Source organism: Myiozetetes cayanensis, unplaced genomic scaffold (assembly GCF_022539395.1).
Source record: "Myiozetetes cayanensis isolate MyiCay16 unplaced genomic scaffold, myiCay2020 scf1, whole genome shotgun sequence".
In the NCBI taxonomy this organism is placed as follows: domain Eukaryota; kingdom Metazoa; phylum Chordata; class Aves; order Passeriformes; family Tyrannidae; genus Myiozetetes; species Myiozetetes cayanensis.
Window position 1 is genome coordinate 136861773 of NW_026086604.1, and position 17615 is coordinate 136879387.

General features: G+C 38.7%; 1 protein-coding gene across 6 annotated transcripts in view; it reads right to left on the reverse strand.

Annotated features, from left to right (window-relative positions):
* Positions 1 to 17615, reverse strand: part of EPC1 (enhancer of polycomb homolog 1) — a 64459-nt gene that overhangs the window by 16154 nt on the left and 30690 nt on the right. For all 6 annotated transcript variants that reach the window (XR_007627668.1, XM_050306375.1, XM_050306363.1 and 3 more), the window contains 8 exons: positions 6967 to 7126; positions 5075 to 5220; positions 4783 to 4989; positions 4242 to 4390; positions 2732 to 2888; positions 1227 to 1403; positions 1026 to 1115; positions 792 to 940 (listed from right to left, as the gene is read on the reverse strand). Coding sequence is in view for 5 of the 6 variants with exons in the window: in XM_050306363.1 (XP_050162320.1) it covers positions 792 to 940; positions 1026 to 1115; positions 1227 to 1403; positions 2732 to 2888; positions 4242 to 4390; positions 4783 to 4989; positions 5075 to 5220; positions 6967 to 7126 (1235 nt within the window). In the remaining variant the exon portion in view is untranslated. The remainder of the gene's footprint in view (positions 1 to 791; positions 941 to 1025; positions 1116 to 1226; positions 1404 to 2731; positions 2889 to 4241; positions 4391 to 4782; positions 4990 to 5074; positions 5221 to 6966; positions 7127 to 17615) is intronic.

Consider the following 17615-nt stretch of genomic DNA (forward strand, 5'->3'; position numbering starts at 1 on the left):
CAGTGGGGATGTCACACATTAACTTCCAAATCCCCTTGAAAAAATCCCAGTAAGAGCCTTCAGCTCTCATTCCAATTTTGCTAATTAGCTTACTAGTATGTGAAGAGATGCTAAGCACAAATCTGAAAGGTAAATCACATTCTTATCTTTAATCAAAATTTAATACCCGTGTACTATTTCCTTAGAGACATAACACGATATTTAAGAAACAGCACTTAGACACTGAACCATTTATAAATTGTTTTTGATAAATATTCTTACAAGCAAAATCCCTGAAATAAGTCATTACATTCTTTGATATTTTTGAAAAAGTTTGAAATTTAAGTTATCGTCAGTTTTAAGTATCCCTCCCAAAAATCACCAAATATGGTCTACACTCAGAAAAGTATTTTCTGCCAAATGTAATTTTTGCTGTCTTGAAGTGCTATTTGAAGACAGCTATGCAAACAATTTAAATACAAACCACTAACCACAACTGAAAATATATATGTATTTTCACCTCAGAACTTGGAAGTGCAAGTAATAAAAACAAGCCCCTAGAACTATTCAAGAAAACAGTACTAAAGGAGCTTCTACTAGCAAAAATATATTAAATAGAGATATTAACCAGTTAAGGAAACTTGGATCAAATCTAAGTATTAAAAAAAGCCAATCTTCCTGTGATATTTGAAATTCTGAGTTTTTTCGGTTTGTTTGTTGTTGTTTTTTTTTTTAACTTCGTTGCTCTTTATGTCTGACGTATTTTTAAAAAAATTTGTTTTTAAAAGCAACAGCAATTCCATAGCACTCACCTTCCACCACGGCCAACCCGTCGTCGTGCAAACCCAATACACCTCTGGGGAACAGTGAGGGTGGTTAAGCAGTATCTGTAACGCACGTCTCCTAATCTTCCCTCTTTAGGGCTGCTCCATGGCCAGTTGCCAGGTTGGTCTAAATGAGGCTTGAAATAATTTTAAACAGTTAGACACAAGATGTTTTCCAACAACGATGCTCTGTCTTACGATACACAAGGAAATTCTACTTACAGCATAGTACTGACAGCCTGCTTTCCTACGGAAGGCAAAAGGACCATCAGGATCATTTTCTTCCTCAGCCTCCGAAGAACCAGACAAAACCTTTAAAGAGGGAATGGGGAGGTGGGGTATATGAAGAGAGATATTAGCAAATTCCTGAGTTCTACTTCTATTCTTTTTCCAAGAGCAGTACAAAACTCTAGGAGGTCCTACCTGGGAGAGAGGTTCTTCATCTGAGCTAGGAAAATCATACTGATTCAAATCTTTAGCATTAAAGACTGGCAGTGCAGCAGGACTTGTCTGTTGAGGAGCAGCAGCAGCGGACGAAGGTAAGACTTTTGGCTTCTTCTCATACTTTCTTTTGGGTCTAATAACATCAGGCTTATCTTGCTGCAAGAAAAATAAAAAGCAGTGTAAAATTACACACAGGTGAAAATTACATTAAAAGAAGAGTTTAAGAAAACTTCTGTATAAGCAGGCTAAAATGTGAACTCATCTCTCCACCATCTTGATAGTAAAACATGCAGTCATTTCAAGAGGATCTGGATTTCATTTCCAGCAATGGAAATATTTAAGAGACAAGGTGGAATCAAGCACTCAGGGTGCTCAATCTGTGCTGGATAACTCACTAGCATTAAGGTGACAGAACTACTTTGGAGAAGTAGACCAAAATACGTATGATGATCTCCATGAGGCACCTTTTTTATTTTCTAGCATCTTATAATAGCCACTCACGCAGTATTAGGGAATTACTAAGTACCAAACAATGCTTGAAAGGCAAAAATAGAATTTAGACTTTTCAAAGATACCTATAATTTCACAAATGCCTCTAAAAATTAAACACATTTCCCCGTACTATGCCAAGTCAAGTTTAAGTGCCTTTCCCAAGTTTCCAAGGAACAGATTTCTTTCAAGCTGTGAGACACTGCACTGACCCAACATCAGAGAGGCAAGTACACGCCAGCAATCACAATTACATCGCTCTACTCTCAGTGGAAGAATTCAGTGATTCAAGCCACTCGGTCAGTTTGAGAACAGCCTCTGGATATCCTTCACTCACAAGAAGTCTTGGTTTAAAATTCAAATTATACCTCAGCATTTCTCCCGTGTTACCTGACCTATTTAACATGCTCAGCTGTTCGCACTGTAGCTATGCTTTGTATGACACAAAATTAAAGCCTGCAGGAAAAAAAGTGCCGGTCAGCTGTCTAAATCAAATAAGGTTCTTTGATATTTTACTTAAATATGAAACCAGACAAAGATACACAGAATGCTGGGAATTTCAGTGGATCTTATTTTAAAAACAAAACAAAAAACAACCCTCCAGATTAAAACAGCTATGTGATTTAGAACAATATATGGATTTTACATCATTAGTTCCATCTCTGTACAACATCTAGGTAATAAATATAGTTTTGTTCAGGTTATCCTAATTTTATGGACAGTATTAGAGAAAAACATTTCTATCCCCCTGAATAAGAACAGAGTTGCATGTGTCATTTTGTCTGTAGTTTGTCTAGACTTTATTTCTGTCTTAAGGAGTACAGGGAGTCTGAATGTTATCCTCATAACTCCAACAGAACAAAGTACTTTATTTCCCTTGCTGCTTTGCTAGCCTATTGTTAGTTTCAAAAAGTCTCCCCTCTCCAACTATCCTAAAACACTGTATCTTGCATATTTTATAGACAAAGAGTAACTTGGTTACTGACATTACTCACTTTGACTTTATATTCTTTCAGTTCCATAGCTTCTTGGTGTTTAAAAGAACTGCTGTTAGTCACAGGAATGATGGGAATAGCATAGGTAGGTTTAAGTGGCTGCCGCTGAGCCATGACTTCAGACATGATCTCTCCACTGTAGTCACCCAAATTATACCTGAAATCAGAAGACATTTGTTGGAGTGCTTACAAGGTAAGCACTTCTGGTAAAAAAACTGAGAAACATGGAGAAACACGGACTAATACTTGAAGCTTGCAGTAAATGGACATCCAGGACACCAGAAAGAAGTACAGAAAATATTACAGAAAAGGGGACTAATAACAGAAAATTCATTGCAATGGCTAATGCTGGTAAATAAAAAATGATAACTACTCTATAAAGCATCTCCAAAGCATAATACTATAAAAGAGAGAAGCACAAAGTAGAAGGAAAGAACAGGAGAGGGTTACCCTTCCCTCTCCCTTGGGGACTGGTGCCATTTAAAACCCATACATTCATCACTTGAAAGGTTTTAAACAGTGAAGCAGAGTGCCTTATTCATCAATCCTTTCCCTTTTGTGTTATGGAACATTTTCACAACAAGTAGAACCTTGAAACATATTACATTTCAAGTCCTGTGACAAATGTTGGGTTGAAGTGCAGTTCTTCACTCAGAGGGAGGTATTAGTGTCTTTCCTCTATTCAACAGCTCATTTTATGAAAAAGCTACTGGGAAAAGCATCAAGATTTCCCCCCTCTCTGTTTCTGTTTAAAATGCTCGGTGCTTAAAAAAAGTGCCCTGGCAGAGAAATTCAGCTTGCCTCCTTAAGAATCCAGACTAAAAATCTAGTTCTAGAGCTTTAAGATAGAGACTCAGAACATTTGCTTTCAAACATGGATACTTAGGCTAGGGAAGTCTACTCAGATTCTAAGTATCAACCTAAAGAACAACTCCACATTGCAACTGCGATTCTCAGTCAATTAGGAAAATGACAACACAGCATTTGGTCCTCTGTCAGCACTGCTGACCAACAGGATGTCAAATGAAGCACTCATTGGAGATGACTCACACATTTTATACTGTCTGAAATGATTATTTCTTTTCCTCAAGAGGGTGTTTGATCAAGGCTTTTTAGCAAAGAATTGTGATCATGAAGTCAAAGAAGAATGGTAAGGATTGAAAATGGCCTTAAAAATAGCTGGGATTTCCTTAATCTATGTACTTAACATGTATTTTCACCTGAAACTGTGATCTCTCTTCTGGTATAACATATAAAATAGATATATATATTTGAAAACATGTACACATGTAATGAAACAATGTAGCTTAGTGTGACGGATCACCTTCCATAATAAGCAACTTCCTAGCATTTTATTTTGCTCTCCACAGCCATATACGAAACTATGCCATCCTGTAAATGTGAGTCTAAAGACTTAGTTTAAAAATCTTCCACTGTTTAAATAATTGCAGTAATCAGAATATAAAGCAGCTTCCAAAGCTTTCTGCAGCAACTTTTCAATAAACATTACCTCTTTTCCATAATTTCCAGTGTTAAATGCAGCAACTCTCTCTTGCTTTTTTCCCTTCTCTTTATCATCTCCAGGATGGTCACTGCACGACTGAGATCTCGACGCAGCTTAAGCATCTTCTCGTAAGAAGCTTCATCGTTTTTCCGATTCTGTAGATACACAGAGTATGTGTTTCCCCTCATCATTTAAATTAAATAATCTGAATTAAAGCAAGTTTTAAATATTTATGGATATCATAAAAGGTAAGTCATATGCTAAACCAAGGAGAAGCATGTGCTTGTTCTCAATGAGCTACAGCTTACTAACACAATAAGTAGGTTTAACAATAGATTTAGTGAAAAAAATAATATAAAGTTTCATTTAATAGCTGTCCTGAAGTAGTTTTGCTTTTTACCCCTGCAAATTAGAAAAGAGAACAAGCCAATTTTTAGTGTTTCATATAACACTGCAGAACTGTTTCTTTACATAAGCTACTTTTAAAAAGGGGAAAAGGGAGAGAAAGAAAAGAAAGAAAAGTTGAGGGAGGCTCTAATGTACTTACTTTTCGTGTCTGCATCTTTTCTGTTCGTCTTCTAAAAGCAACGTAAGGGTCATTTGTGCTGGAACCATCTCGTTTCTCTTGTTTCACTGCTGGGATAAGAGAGGGACCTCGACAGTTTTTCCTCTTTTTAATCCAGTACTCATACACTTCTCTGATCAATTCATCATCTTCCTTCAGCAACAGCTTGGCCTCTTGCAGGCTGACTGGCTAAATGTAAAACCCAGCATGTCACTTTCATACAGTAACATATAGAGTGTGTATTTTAAATTCTTTATTCAAAGTACCATTGTACCTGCTGACCGCTGCCCTTTTCTAGTCTGTCTATCATCTCCTCAAACTGCAAAGGAGAGATGTCCATTCTTTTCTTCAACTTGTTCACAAAGATCTCATCTTCCGAATCCAAGTCATAATCCGGTTGCTCAGCATCCAAACTAAAAGCTAAATGGTAGAGTGAAAGTTAAAGTTAGTTTTACTACAGAAATGTTTTGTTCTAATAGCAACGTTCAGAGTACACACCACACTCTTCTGGAGACAAAACCAAAATCATTTGTTTGAATGTTGTAGTAACTCTTTCAAGTTACACCTATTTTTTTCTTGAAAAAAAATTACACTGTTAAAAATCAGGCCCAAAAGTTGCCATCTATTTGATTATGGTTTTGTTATTCAACGAAAACTTAGTAGTGGTCAAACCAGCTAGCAGCTTTCTGCTTCATCATTTTCTGTAAGAAATTTTTAGATTGGTGAATATTTTGAATGCTACTGAGTATTATCTAGTTTAATGTCTTATATGATCAACAGTTAAGGTAAAGTTCAAATACACAGCTGGGAAAGTTTAGGCACACTGCATTACAGTGATCTTACACATACTCTCATCAATGATTTTTGTGACGTAGATGAGTCAGACTAAACTATCCCAGTATGGTCTACCCTATGTAGCAAAGCATCTTCAAATACAAGTAATGTTTTGCAGAATGCAAACAACGGTTTGTTTTCCACAATACCCTAAAAAACCGCAGCCCTCTGCATTCAAAACAAGATCTCCCTATTTCTCATGACTCATTTGTGTTAAGCAGTAAGAGATAAACTTCTTCTCAAGTGCACACCTGAAAACACATACCTTGCTTCTAACAAATAAACAGGTAGAATACAATGCAGCTGAAAAATCACAGTTCCAGCTGCTAGATCTGTTAGATAATGAAGCTTTTCCTTATCTAGCCTAAATAAAAAAAACGAAGAATGAAAAGCATAACTTCCTACTGCTAGTAGGAAGACATTTTTTACAATGATGGTGTTGAAACACTGGAACAGGTTGCCCAGAAAAGCAGTGGATGTCTCATTCCTGGAAACACTTAAGGTCAGGTTGGATGGGGCTCTGTGCAACCTGATCTAGTTGAAGATGTCCCTGTTCACTGCAGGAGGGTTGGACTAGATGATTTTTAAAAGGTCCCTTCCAACCCAAACTATTCTACATTTCCAATACTTCAAGACATTACTGAGGCTGACTGATACAGAAGTCTAGCATTTAACCATAGTTAACTAGGCATGAGATCTTTTTACACAGCACAGATATCACTTTTTAAATTCTACTCATTACACCATGCAACAGAATTCTGTAACATACTGTATTTTTCATATTTTTTTCCAAAAGTTATCTCCAGTACTGTGGTGCTCACATGAAGGGTCATATTCATACAGAACAGCTGCTATCTTCTAACAAAAACAAGATCCAAAAAAATTTGCAAGTCATCAGTAATGCCAAAACCCATCAATTTTTAGATGTAGAATACTTCCATCCAGGCATAGGCAAATACTACCACTGCTACTAACACTTCTGCTTGGCTTGCCAATCCACTCTTACTGCCATTTTATCTTGGTTACACTTCTGGGACAGGCACTCTGTTTCTTAACTATGTATTATATATTTTCCTCTTCAAGTAGATTTGGGTCTGTCACTGCTAAAAAAAAAATATAAATCTAAATTTCCCTGCAAACTGTTACTACTACGATTAAGAACTAAACATACTTCTTCAACAAGCAGTATGCATTTTCCATCACGTCAGAAAAAATAATTCTCAGAAGTCAAGTCTTGGTGGGAGCTCAACAGACATTTAGCAGTAACATCTTGAACAACTCGCAAAATAAAGTTCTCAATGTAGACTTCAAAGAATGAGTTCTTTTACTTACGCTGTATGTGAATCAGCTGCTTTGGCATTTTAAATTCTCCAGGATATATAGATTCATAGTATGCAATATTACTTTCTGCTTCTGGAACCGGTATAACCATGTTATCCCTCTTCTCTCCATAGACTTGTTGTGCTGAGATAGCCCGCTGGAGATGATGTTCCTATAAACAAAAAATTCAAGATGAAAACCTGAGAAAATATTTCCATAACTCAAGACTTGCTAGAGTTGAAAGAAGGCTCTTCCTTGGCAAATGCTCTCACTGTAAATCCCTGAGCCCCGACCTGAGGAATGGGTGGTCGCACTCCTGACCCCAAGCGCGCTGCCCCCGCCGGAGGGTTCCCCAGCAGGTGGCGCTCTCCCCTTACACACCCCCCTTCAGCTTCCCAACCCTGCCAGCCAAGTCCCCGCTCCCGGCACACCGAGCCAGAGTCCGTGATTAAATATATCTGGAGAGACACTTAGGATTGATTAGACACACAGATTATAACAAGCAGCTGCAGACAGATATTGACCCTGGTATTATTCTGTATTTGCCTTGGCCATTTACTACCAGTGACAACACAAAACCAGAAAGGAGGCCTGCCATCATCACCTATGAACAGCAACTACTTTTATCCACTGAATGATTCCTGAAGATGTTCTCACTTATTGCAGTGCTTTCCATTAGCCTCCCTCTCCTCCTCCTAATTCATCAAATAAAGCAAAAATGCAATCCATTCTTGCTGTAGTTCTGTCAAGACAATAAGTAGTATCTGCAGAGTTCATGCAGAGTTAATAACAAAACCCCACCCAGCCAAACGTGCATGTTTGTAACTTGTAACATAACATGTTATTTTTTCCCCTAGCATCAATGCTGGTTTCTTAAGTTTCTATGCTGTTTCTTTACTGTGCTGAGCAGACCAATGCTGAAGTAGTAGTTGTGCCAATACAACTCTCAGTGAGATGCTATAAACCAGATCACCGAAATACTTAAAAACAGCAACTGCAGCAAAAGGGTAGCAGGGATATAGTCAGTTTTAATGTTGAAGCAAAATGTATCAGAGTTCATCCACATGATCTTATTGCATATTTACCTGTCTGACTTCAATTTAATTCCTCTGGTACAATAAGGGTAATTAAGATCTCCTGTCTAAACTTTAAAAGATAAGTAATCAAGAAAATTATAAAATAGGCTTTACTGTAAACTCCAGAGTTGGTGAGCCTGAAACCCAAATGTGTTCCAAGGTTTAATCCTGCTGAAAGAATTCACAGGATTTATCTTCAAACAAATGGCAGAAATTTCTTTTCCATCTGCCCCCTGGTTAAAAAGCTTCTTCACAAAAGGAGAGCAATCGTTGAGAGTAAGATGTAGCACACAGTTGCAAGTAAAGCTCACGGCAATGATTTTCATATTCCAGCAGTTGTTAAGTTTATACATGTATGTCACATAGGAGGCATGGCAGCTAAAATTCCTTCTTGGTATGGACAAAGTAATTTCTTTTCTACCTCTTAGTGAGGCACTGCTCTCAGACACCTCAAATTTGTGTAAACTGTAATAACTATTCAGGATTTTGTCACCACAGCTACAACTGTTGTTATCTTCATATAGCACAGGGCTCCTGGTGTATCCATCCCAATGTGTGTTTCTAATCACAAAAAATGCTTAATTTCAGGGAAGAAAAGGGGGCTAGACAACTAAAGATTTCAATTTCTCTGATCCACCTCTGATATGGAAATGGACACAGCCTATACTTATTTACCAACAGGTTTCTCAGTAACAAGTATTTACAAAAATCTTAACAATATTCTTGAAACAGAAGCACACACCATAGTTTTGCCTGTCTCTCATCCCAGTTACAGAAATACTCAGTATGTGAGCAGAGAGTGCTAGCAGATACACTTGTTACAAAAGCCACTGGATAAAATTTCCTCCACTGAAACAATTAAGTTAACCTGCTGTTCCTATTGGTTTCAGTTCAAGAGACACTCCACTAAACAGAAGAAAGGAAACAGAAACAGAAAGGGCGACCTTCCCTTACACCTCCATGCACCAAGTTCTCACTCATTTGGACAAATCAGCAACAGCAACTTTGGCCCCAACTTCAGTATCTCAGCTGGTGGCTCAGTACGTCTCTCTCCCTCCTGGTAATCAGGTGCAATTGTTAACTCTGGAAACAGTAATTTTTAACAAGAAAGCATGTTAAATATCTACAGCTAACTAACCTACTACAGCTTATAGTTCCTGTTCTACACTCATTCTCCACTGTGACTGTATAAGCAGGTAACTCCCACCCAAATGCAATGCCTCATTCATCTGAATCCATAGCTTTCCACTTAAAAATGCAGTGGTTTCCTCAGTTTGCCAGAATGATTTTTGAATTCAAACCCTAATCAGCCTTTCTGGCTGCCCTTCATGTTACCTCGATTTAATATGTAGGTACTGTAGTCCAGACACTCCTGAACATACCAGAAGACTGAACTCCTGGATATTCAACAAATATTTTCATTTCTTCTGTCCATCTATTTCTAGATATGGTTTTCCAATCAGATACTTTTCCACTATACAACTGTTCACTGCATAACAGAGCAGTATCAAAAAGCCTTTTTTTTTTTTTTTTGCAACTATCCATTATGTCCCATGTCCTGCTACAGAAAGAAGTTTGATTGGATTAACTGGGGCTTGTTCTTGAAAACCTCTAACTAGCTGTGTATAGAAATTAATGTCTTCTAGGTGACCACTCGAGCCAAATAATTTACATTACCCATATTCCTCCAGGAACTGCTGTAACCCTCTAGTTTCTACCTTTTCAACAGTCTATTTACTGACTGTTACAAGGTTTTGGGTCAGGATTTTTTTGAATGGATGTTATGTTTTCGGGTGGGGTTTTTTGTTAAGAAGCACAGTTGCAGTGCCTTTTTCTCCTCTCTGAAACATCTACCCCTCTGAAGTTTTCAAACAGTTGTAAAATTATTTCGGGATGTTTCTTTACATTCTTGGGATGAATTTTAGGTGGATTAGTCAAGCTCAAAGGCTGTAATTTGTCCTGTTAGAAGGAAACTCATCTAACAGCCACCACCACAAGGTTCAGTCTTGTGCCCCTCGCTGTCATTCTCCATACTACCACGGCCTTCTGTCAGACCGAATCTGTGATGACAGCTTAGGGAACCAAATCCACAAAAAGCCATCTCTCTCCTGCAATTTCCCCTGAAAACAATTACAAACAATTAGTCTTCTGACAGAGTGGATCCCTGAACTGCCAGGGTGTGTGTGTGGAAATGCAGCAGGGAAATGGAGAAGAGAGAAAGACAATGCCCTTTGGCAGCAGTTAGCCATTAAAGTGGTTTAGCTAGTATTATATAACTAAATTAAAATATAGTATTATATATTATTATTAAAATTATTATTATATTAGTATTAGAATAGTATTAGCTAGTATTATATAACTAAATTTAAAAAGTCTTTTTAAAATTAATACCAAGGACAAAAACCCCCTACTAAGATGCATGAAATATTTCAACCATTTTAGTATAACATACAATCAAGAAAGTTTCCTCTTACTACAAATATTTATAGAATATTCTCATCTTATTCTGCACATTCACTGCTAGGTAGGTCTCACCTTGTTCCTTCTTTCAAGAAAGCTTTCACATAAATATTAATTGTTCACATATTAGTTGTTCCTATTTATTAGTTTCCACTTTCAGTGTACTCAGATTTCTTTGTTAATGTATCCTTCTTATTGAAACAACATTGAAATAGCTGCAGGTGTCTCACAAAAAACAGTCTGAACTGCTTAACACCAGAGCAGCTTCACAGTTTCTTCCCTTTCTATCCCAACTTTCTTCCCTTGGATTGTTCACACTTAACCTATTTCACAACATGTACTCATCGAAGGTAGTTTATCCTCACTGAAACTGCCTTCCACTTTCATATTTAACTATTTACAATCTATTAGTTAGGCTTATATCCAGAAAACCTTTCATCTTCAGTTGCTTTCTCTGCCTGACATAAAACGCTACTGGAATTGTAGCTTCAGGAGTCATTTGTGCTGGGATGTTAATTTGATCTGGTCCTTTCAGAACAATGGTACTGTTCCTCAAACTTCATTCCCTTTACATTGCACCAGTGGTCAGCCAACTCTGTGTTTAAAGCTATTCAATGAGTTCATCAACAAAATCCTAAAAATCCACACACTCTTCCCAGCCCCCAAGTTAAGTTTTCCATCAGGTTAGCTACCTATCCTGGCTCATCATGTGGTCTGACAATCCCAGCATCAAAGGGATGCAGTGGGAGCACTCAGCCAGAGACAGATGATGTCTGGGGAAAGGAGCAGCTTCAGCACTTTTTGGTATGCTCAGCCAGAAACATGAACTGAGGGACAGGCACTGATTTGTTTTCTCTGGTGACCAGTGACAGGACCTGAGGGAACAGCATGAAGCTGTGTCAGTGGCCTTAGGTTGGATATTAGGAAAAGGTTCTTCACCCAGAGGGTAGCTGGGCACTGGAACAGGCTCCCCAGAGAAGTGGTCACAGCACCAAGTTTGTCTGAGTTCAAGAAGCGTTCAGACAATGCTTGCAGGCACGTGGTGGGATTCTTGGCCATGTCCTGTGCAGGACCAGCAGTTGGACTCAATGATCCATGTGAGTCCCTTCCAACTCTGGATATTCTGCAATTCTATGAACTGCACCTTATTCATCACACTATATTTCTGTCCAGTAAATTATCTAGACAGTTAAAATACCAACATTTACACAATTACACTGCTAGTTGTTTAAACAAACAAAAGCTTGACAACCATCTTTTCTCCTTCTGAAGTTTTCCTCTAATCCAAGAGCCTACAGGAAAAGCCCACTGAAACAGCAACCCTTCTGACTACCCAGAATGTAGCAAAGCATGGTGTACCTGAGACATTTCCTAATTAAAACAATTAGAGTAAAAAAGAAAGGATACTGTAATTGTGGTTCAACCTGACTACCAGCAGGCACTCCTGCCTGCAAGCAGAAACAAGCAGAAGCATAGCAACTGAAAACGAGCAGTATTTGCCTTCTTTCCCATTTTGGTAAATTTTTGGCAATGTGACCGTGGCACTGTTAGTTAGTTACAGTTCCTGAGAGAAAACTGGCACATACAGAGCACAGAGGTTTCTTTGACAAAGTATCTACTCTGCAGCACACTGTGGAGAACATATGCAAAGTAAGATAACCACAGCACAAGGCCTTAAAATACTAAGTGACATAACCCTGTCATTACAGTTGAACAAACCAAGAGGACAGAATGCATATTACCATTTTTGAAAGACAACTGAAAAAATGTTACTGCAGTTGCAAGGAGTGCATCTTAAAGAAATTAAGAAGCAATTCACTGTTTTGTAATTTGCTTGCTTCCTCAGATAGTTTCTCCAATTACTTCTGAGCTCTTAGAAATAATCATTTAAGGCACATTTGTTTATGGAAATGACCCAAACAGTCAGCTATCAAGTCCAGTGTGTAGAACAGAGCAGAAAGTCTCCCAACACTCCAAGCCCACCCTAAGCGAGGGAATGGTGTCTTTGCTGGGGGAAGCAAAAGGTGGGGTGGTGGAGGAAGTCACACACTGCAAGTAGAGTTTTTAAAGACAGTGGTGTGTATAAAGAGCACACTACTGAGTTCAAGTCTGTGCACATCAGAATCCCATCTTTGCCTCTGAAATACAAAAACTATACAAAAGTACACTGCAATTGATTGTGTCCTTACTGGGAACCAAGTCGAACCACTGCCCATCTACTGGTCTCTGCAGAACTGCTGATCTGCATCAGTATGAGCAGGGCAATTCCTCTCACATCTCCTGCCTGACAGAACTGCTTCCCAAGGCTACCACCTCACAGTTTAAAAAGGACACCAGCTTCAACAGGCAGTTGTCAAGAAGCATTAGGTTCACAACAGCTACGGTAAAACAGATCACAGTTGACACATAATCAAGGACATAAAAGTATACAAACACACATCTGTCTTTTTTAATACATATTTTATCTTTTAGCAGCTTATGATCCAAATCTTTTGAAAAAAACCCCTAAACACACATGAAGAATCCAACAAAACTGCAGCTCATCTGAAGCACAAACACATTGTAAGATGAAATAAGAAACCATTAGAAACTGGAAAAATCAGACATTGTTATTTACATCATCCAGAGGTGGTGAAACGGTGCAAGAACCTGATTCCAGGCTTTATAAAGCCAAGTTGCTACGAGACTCTGCTGCAGATCAAGACCTTTCAGACTAACTCACTCCATGACATACAGAAGGGACTCCTGCGGCACTTTTGTAACCTACTGCACACAAATGACTTCCCAACCTGCACCTTCCTTTGTCTACAAGATATGTATCTGTCTCTCAGCCATATGAGGATTTCAGTAGCCTGTGCGATTAGGGAAGACAGCCTCTTGCAAGAGTGATGGTCAAGTCACACTAGAGAACATTTGTCCCCAGATTCAATCCAATAAATCTGTGCACAAAGACATAAAGGAATAAAACAACCAAACTGGCTCATTCTCTTCACTTTCTCCTCCTATTATCAGATCTTAGCTGTCCTGTAACTTATCAAACACAATTTATATCCAAGACTAGAAGGAACATGGAGAGCAATCTCAGAGAATTACGTGCAGAACAAGGAAAGGGTTTTTTGTTGTTGCTTTGTGTTTTTGTTTGTTTGTTTTGTTGTTGTTGTTGTTGTTTTTAATGCCAGCCCTTATTCCTCCCTCACGTAATTCCTTCTCCCTTCCTAGAATCAATTCAGGCAGTGGAACTGTTCCTGTGGGACTCTCCAGGGGTGGTGGTTACCTGCCATCCCAATAGAAAGGGCTCACCCAGGGACAGGGAAGCACCAGCAATGCTGAAAGCAAAGGTACAGAACACAGCCAGAACACAGAAGCCAATCTTAGATCAACATATACTGTTCAGAGATACTTCCTTTGCGTTACTCTTCTCTTTAGGGCAGAGTGGCTCCAGTGTCTTCCAGTATGACTGAAAGCAAAACGTTCAGCTGTTCCTGAACAGCAGATTCCCAGGTTGTTACAGAAGCACTTACCACACAAACATACCACACTTTTGCTTTTCCTGCCTCACATGCACATCCAGTCACACCTGACTACATGCAAAACAACAAAGACATTCTGAAAAGTTTGTTACAGCCGTTGTTTCCAAACTACCAGTGAAAAGTTGCTCTGACTGAAGTCATACTGATGCAGGCAGTCTGATTCTGCCTTGCAAAGCACTGAAGTCTTCAGTGGGTATTTTGGCACAAGATAAATCCCTGAGTTACACCGATCCTTGACTGAGACTCAGAACCCAACTCCTGAATACCACCTTATAGATTTGGCCTTTGATAATGGCAAAGCAATAGTTTTGTTGGTAAGGATAAATGCAGCTTCAACCCCCTTGAACTCAAGTACAAGCATATCACATAATGTGGTAGCAATAGTTTAAATTTGGTCACAAAAAGCACACATGATCCAAACAGGACAGAGATGGTGGGTTAACAAAGCAGCATTCCTTGCTCTCCCCCTATGATGGGTCCTGAGGAAGACAGCAGATCACTTCCTTGCTTTTCATCTGGCTCACAAACAATTGTAGCCATCCTTACTAGCATATACGGACACAGGCTGAATACCTTCTCATATCAACTGAAGCTGCCTGCAGGTTCACCCAAACCACATGGCTGTAGATCTTCCCTTTGGAAGCTGCCATGATCTCTCAGTGCCCTCAATCATTCTACACAGTAGAGAAAAATGTTTCCTTGTTGTTACAGTAGAGCCTAAAACTGTCCCTTCATATTCCAAACATGGAGGAAACCTATGGAGGTTGGTTCTGTTAATCAACTGATGTCAGTCTCATGAGTAGTCAATTAAGAAGGATTCCACTGTAATCACTATAATAATTAGAACTCTGCTACAAACGCCAACTTAAAATAGCTACACAGGATTAAATAGCAATTGCTCAGTGAAAATGTGATCTAATTTACTTTTAAAAATGCATGGTTTTGTAATTAACAAAGTATCAAAAACCCCTCACTAATTATTAGACTTTTTATCTGGAACACTGGTTAGAAATGAGGTCAACCACACTGTATAGAGCACTGTAGTAGACTACTTTCCCCATGTTCATGTTAGACACTTCTGAGAGTACACAAGGAGTCTGTCCTCTTCTTGGAAAAAAATATCTTTATTCTGTATTTGTGGACTTCCAGCAGCAAATTACAACTTCTAGGAAATTTTCACCTGCCAGGTTTATTTGGTGAATGGTGGTAGACGAGTGGAGGACACACAGGGCATTTGACCCAGAAATCCAACATTAGTACTAGGGATCATGACAGTAATAGGAGAGTGATTTGCTTATCCTGTTACCAGAAGACTGAAATCAGTTTCATGTTTTAAATTACTGGGCAAAACAGAAGGTAGAGATGAGGAAATGAATGAGACTGGCTCAAGATATGCCAGAAGAGAATGTACCCAACCTCTGAACCCTAGGAATCAGGAAAACTCTAATATTTAACACATACATTAATTATGCAGCAGAGTTCACAAACATGATTCAGCACCTCTGTCTTTCTAGACACAAGTCCTGTTTAGACTACCTAAAAAGCTTTGTCTGCCTGCCAAATTGCCACTGCACAACATTTACTCAGAACCACCGGACTCAGTATAAGTTTGAAATGTTTAATTTGGGAACCACTGTTAAAGATCAAAACCAGGAGAACGAGCTAAACCATCTCCTCAGTGTTTGTAATGGCCACAAAGATTACCCATCTTGCCTCTGTAATCACTTTGGTTCTCAGGGAACTCCTCAGCCTAGGCAGCCCCGTAACTCACAGAGGGAAGGGGTGACTCTTCTTGCTGTGAACTAAATCACTTCATGAACAGGTAATGCAAAGACCAGGACAAACTCTAGGAGAACACTGGAACTGCCTTGTCCCATTACCAACACAGCTGAACCAGCTCAGCCTGTCTCACTGATTTTGCTGCACTGAAAACCTGTCCCAGTGCCCCTTCCTTACCTCAGCCCACCATTCCAGCTGTATCATCATCTGTGAGACTTCAATGCATGAAAACTGTTTCAGTTATCTACAGTACACAGAATGCAGTCTAATAATTCAGCAATTTCCCCCTAAATAAGGATTCTAAAGAACATATAAAGATGCTTGTAATGTATTATGTAAGCAGTCCAGGGCATGACCTCCACGCTGAAATCAGACTAACACAAAGTGAAGCAAAATTTTATACAGTTTACAATACAGTTTTCAGGATACAGTCTACAACTGAATGATAACAGCTCTTACAATTCAGCCTTTCCTCATCAGTTTTCAACTATAAAGCCATGTAGGAGAGCCCAAGTAAGTCTTTATAGCAAAATTATTTTCCCCTTGCATGTGGAATATGGAAGCAGAACTTCAAGATAACTTCATCAAGCTGACTCATAAAAAAACTGTATCAAGTTCCCAAATTAAAAGATAAATGTAGTGATATCTTGCTGCTAGATTAAACACTAATGTGCATTAGCAATACTTTGTAACTCAAGTAATTTTGGATGGTAAAAGATTACACTTGTATTCCAGCATTTTTACTGGTTACAGGGACTTGATACTACTGTGAACAGTATTCAGCACTGATAAAAAAGCAGTGTCATTTGACCAACAAGCTACATGGTAGCCCAACTTTGCAGCAAAGTTTGTATTCTGTTGCACCACTCTTCTGAACAATACTAATATGCAGATGCACACAGCGTTGCGTGTTCCAACAGACAGAAGCCTCAACTATTCCAGTTATAAATCATCATAAAACACTATACACAGCACCAGATGAAATAAATCTACAGTTTGGTAGTAGAATTAAAAAGAAGCCAACTCAGTTGGGTGAAATTTTTTTACACTTCTCTCAATTTTTTTTATATCAGCTATGGAAAAACAGTAAGGACTTGTTCATTAGACCAGGTTTTCAAATGATTCTCATTAAACCATTCCTCTTCCTTTGTAGGGAAGATATATCTCAATCTGGATCCATTAATCAACTTGGCACACAATCAAAAGAGGTAAAACATCAAAAAACACCAGGCAAAGGAAAAAGGAACAAAGCCATAACATACAGTCTGAGCAGCATCTCTATCTCCCAGGATTAGTCTACCAAAGGCTCAAAAACTTTCCCTTCCTCAGGCCACACTGCACTAACTGCAGAGATCAAGAGCTTCCCAGATCTACATATGATCAACAATTCTGAAGAAAACACAAGTCCAAGAATAGGATTTAGCATTGTTTTTTTTTATTATTATTATTTTTTAAGTAATAAAAACAGATCTTGAGAACATTATCTAGAGTTACTACTTTTCCCCTAATAATTTGCAATAAGACTCCAAAACTCCACATTAACTAGAGCTTGACGGTTAGATCTCTGAACACCAAATTGCACAACATTCAAGGACTATAAATAAACAAATGCCCAATGTGATTGACTGGGATACCCTAAACGCCAGGCATTACTAGTAACCAAACTCTTCAAAGAACACAGAAACATTTTTGGACACTAACTGCAAGACACACGTACATTTCGCCTAACACCACCTCAAAAAGGAGCCCAGGGCATCCCTACTGAGGACAGTAGGAAAGCACAAACACCACAGCCAAACTTCCATAGCAGTTCTCT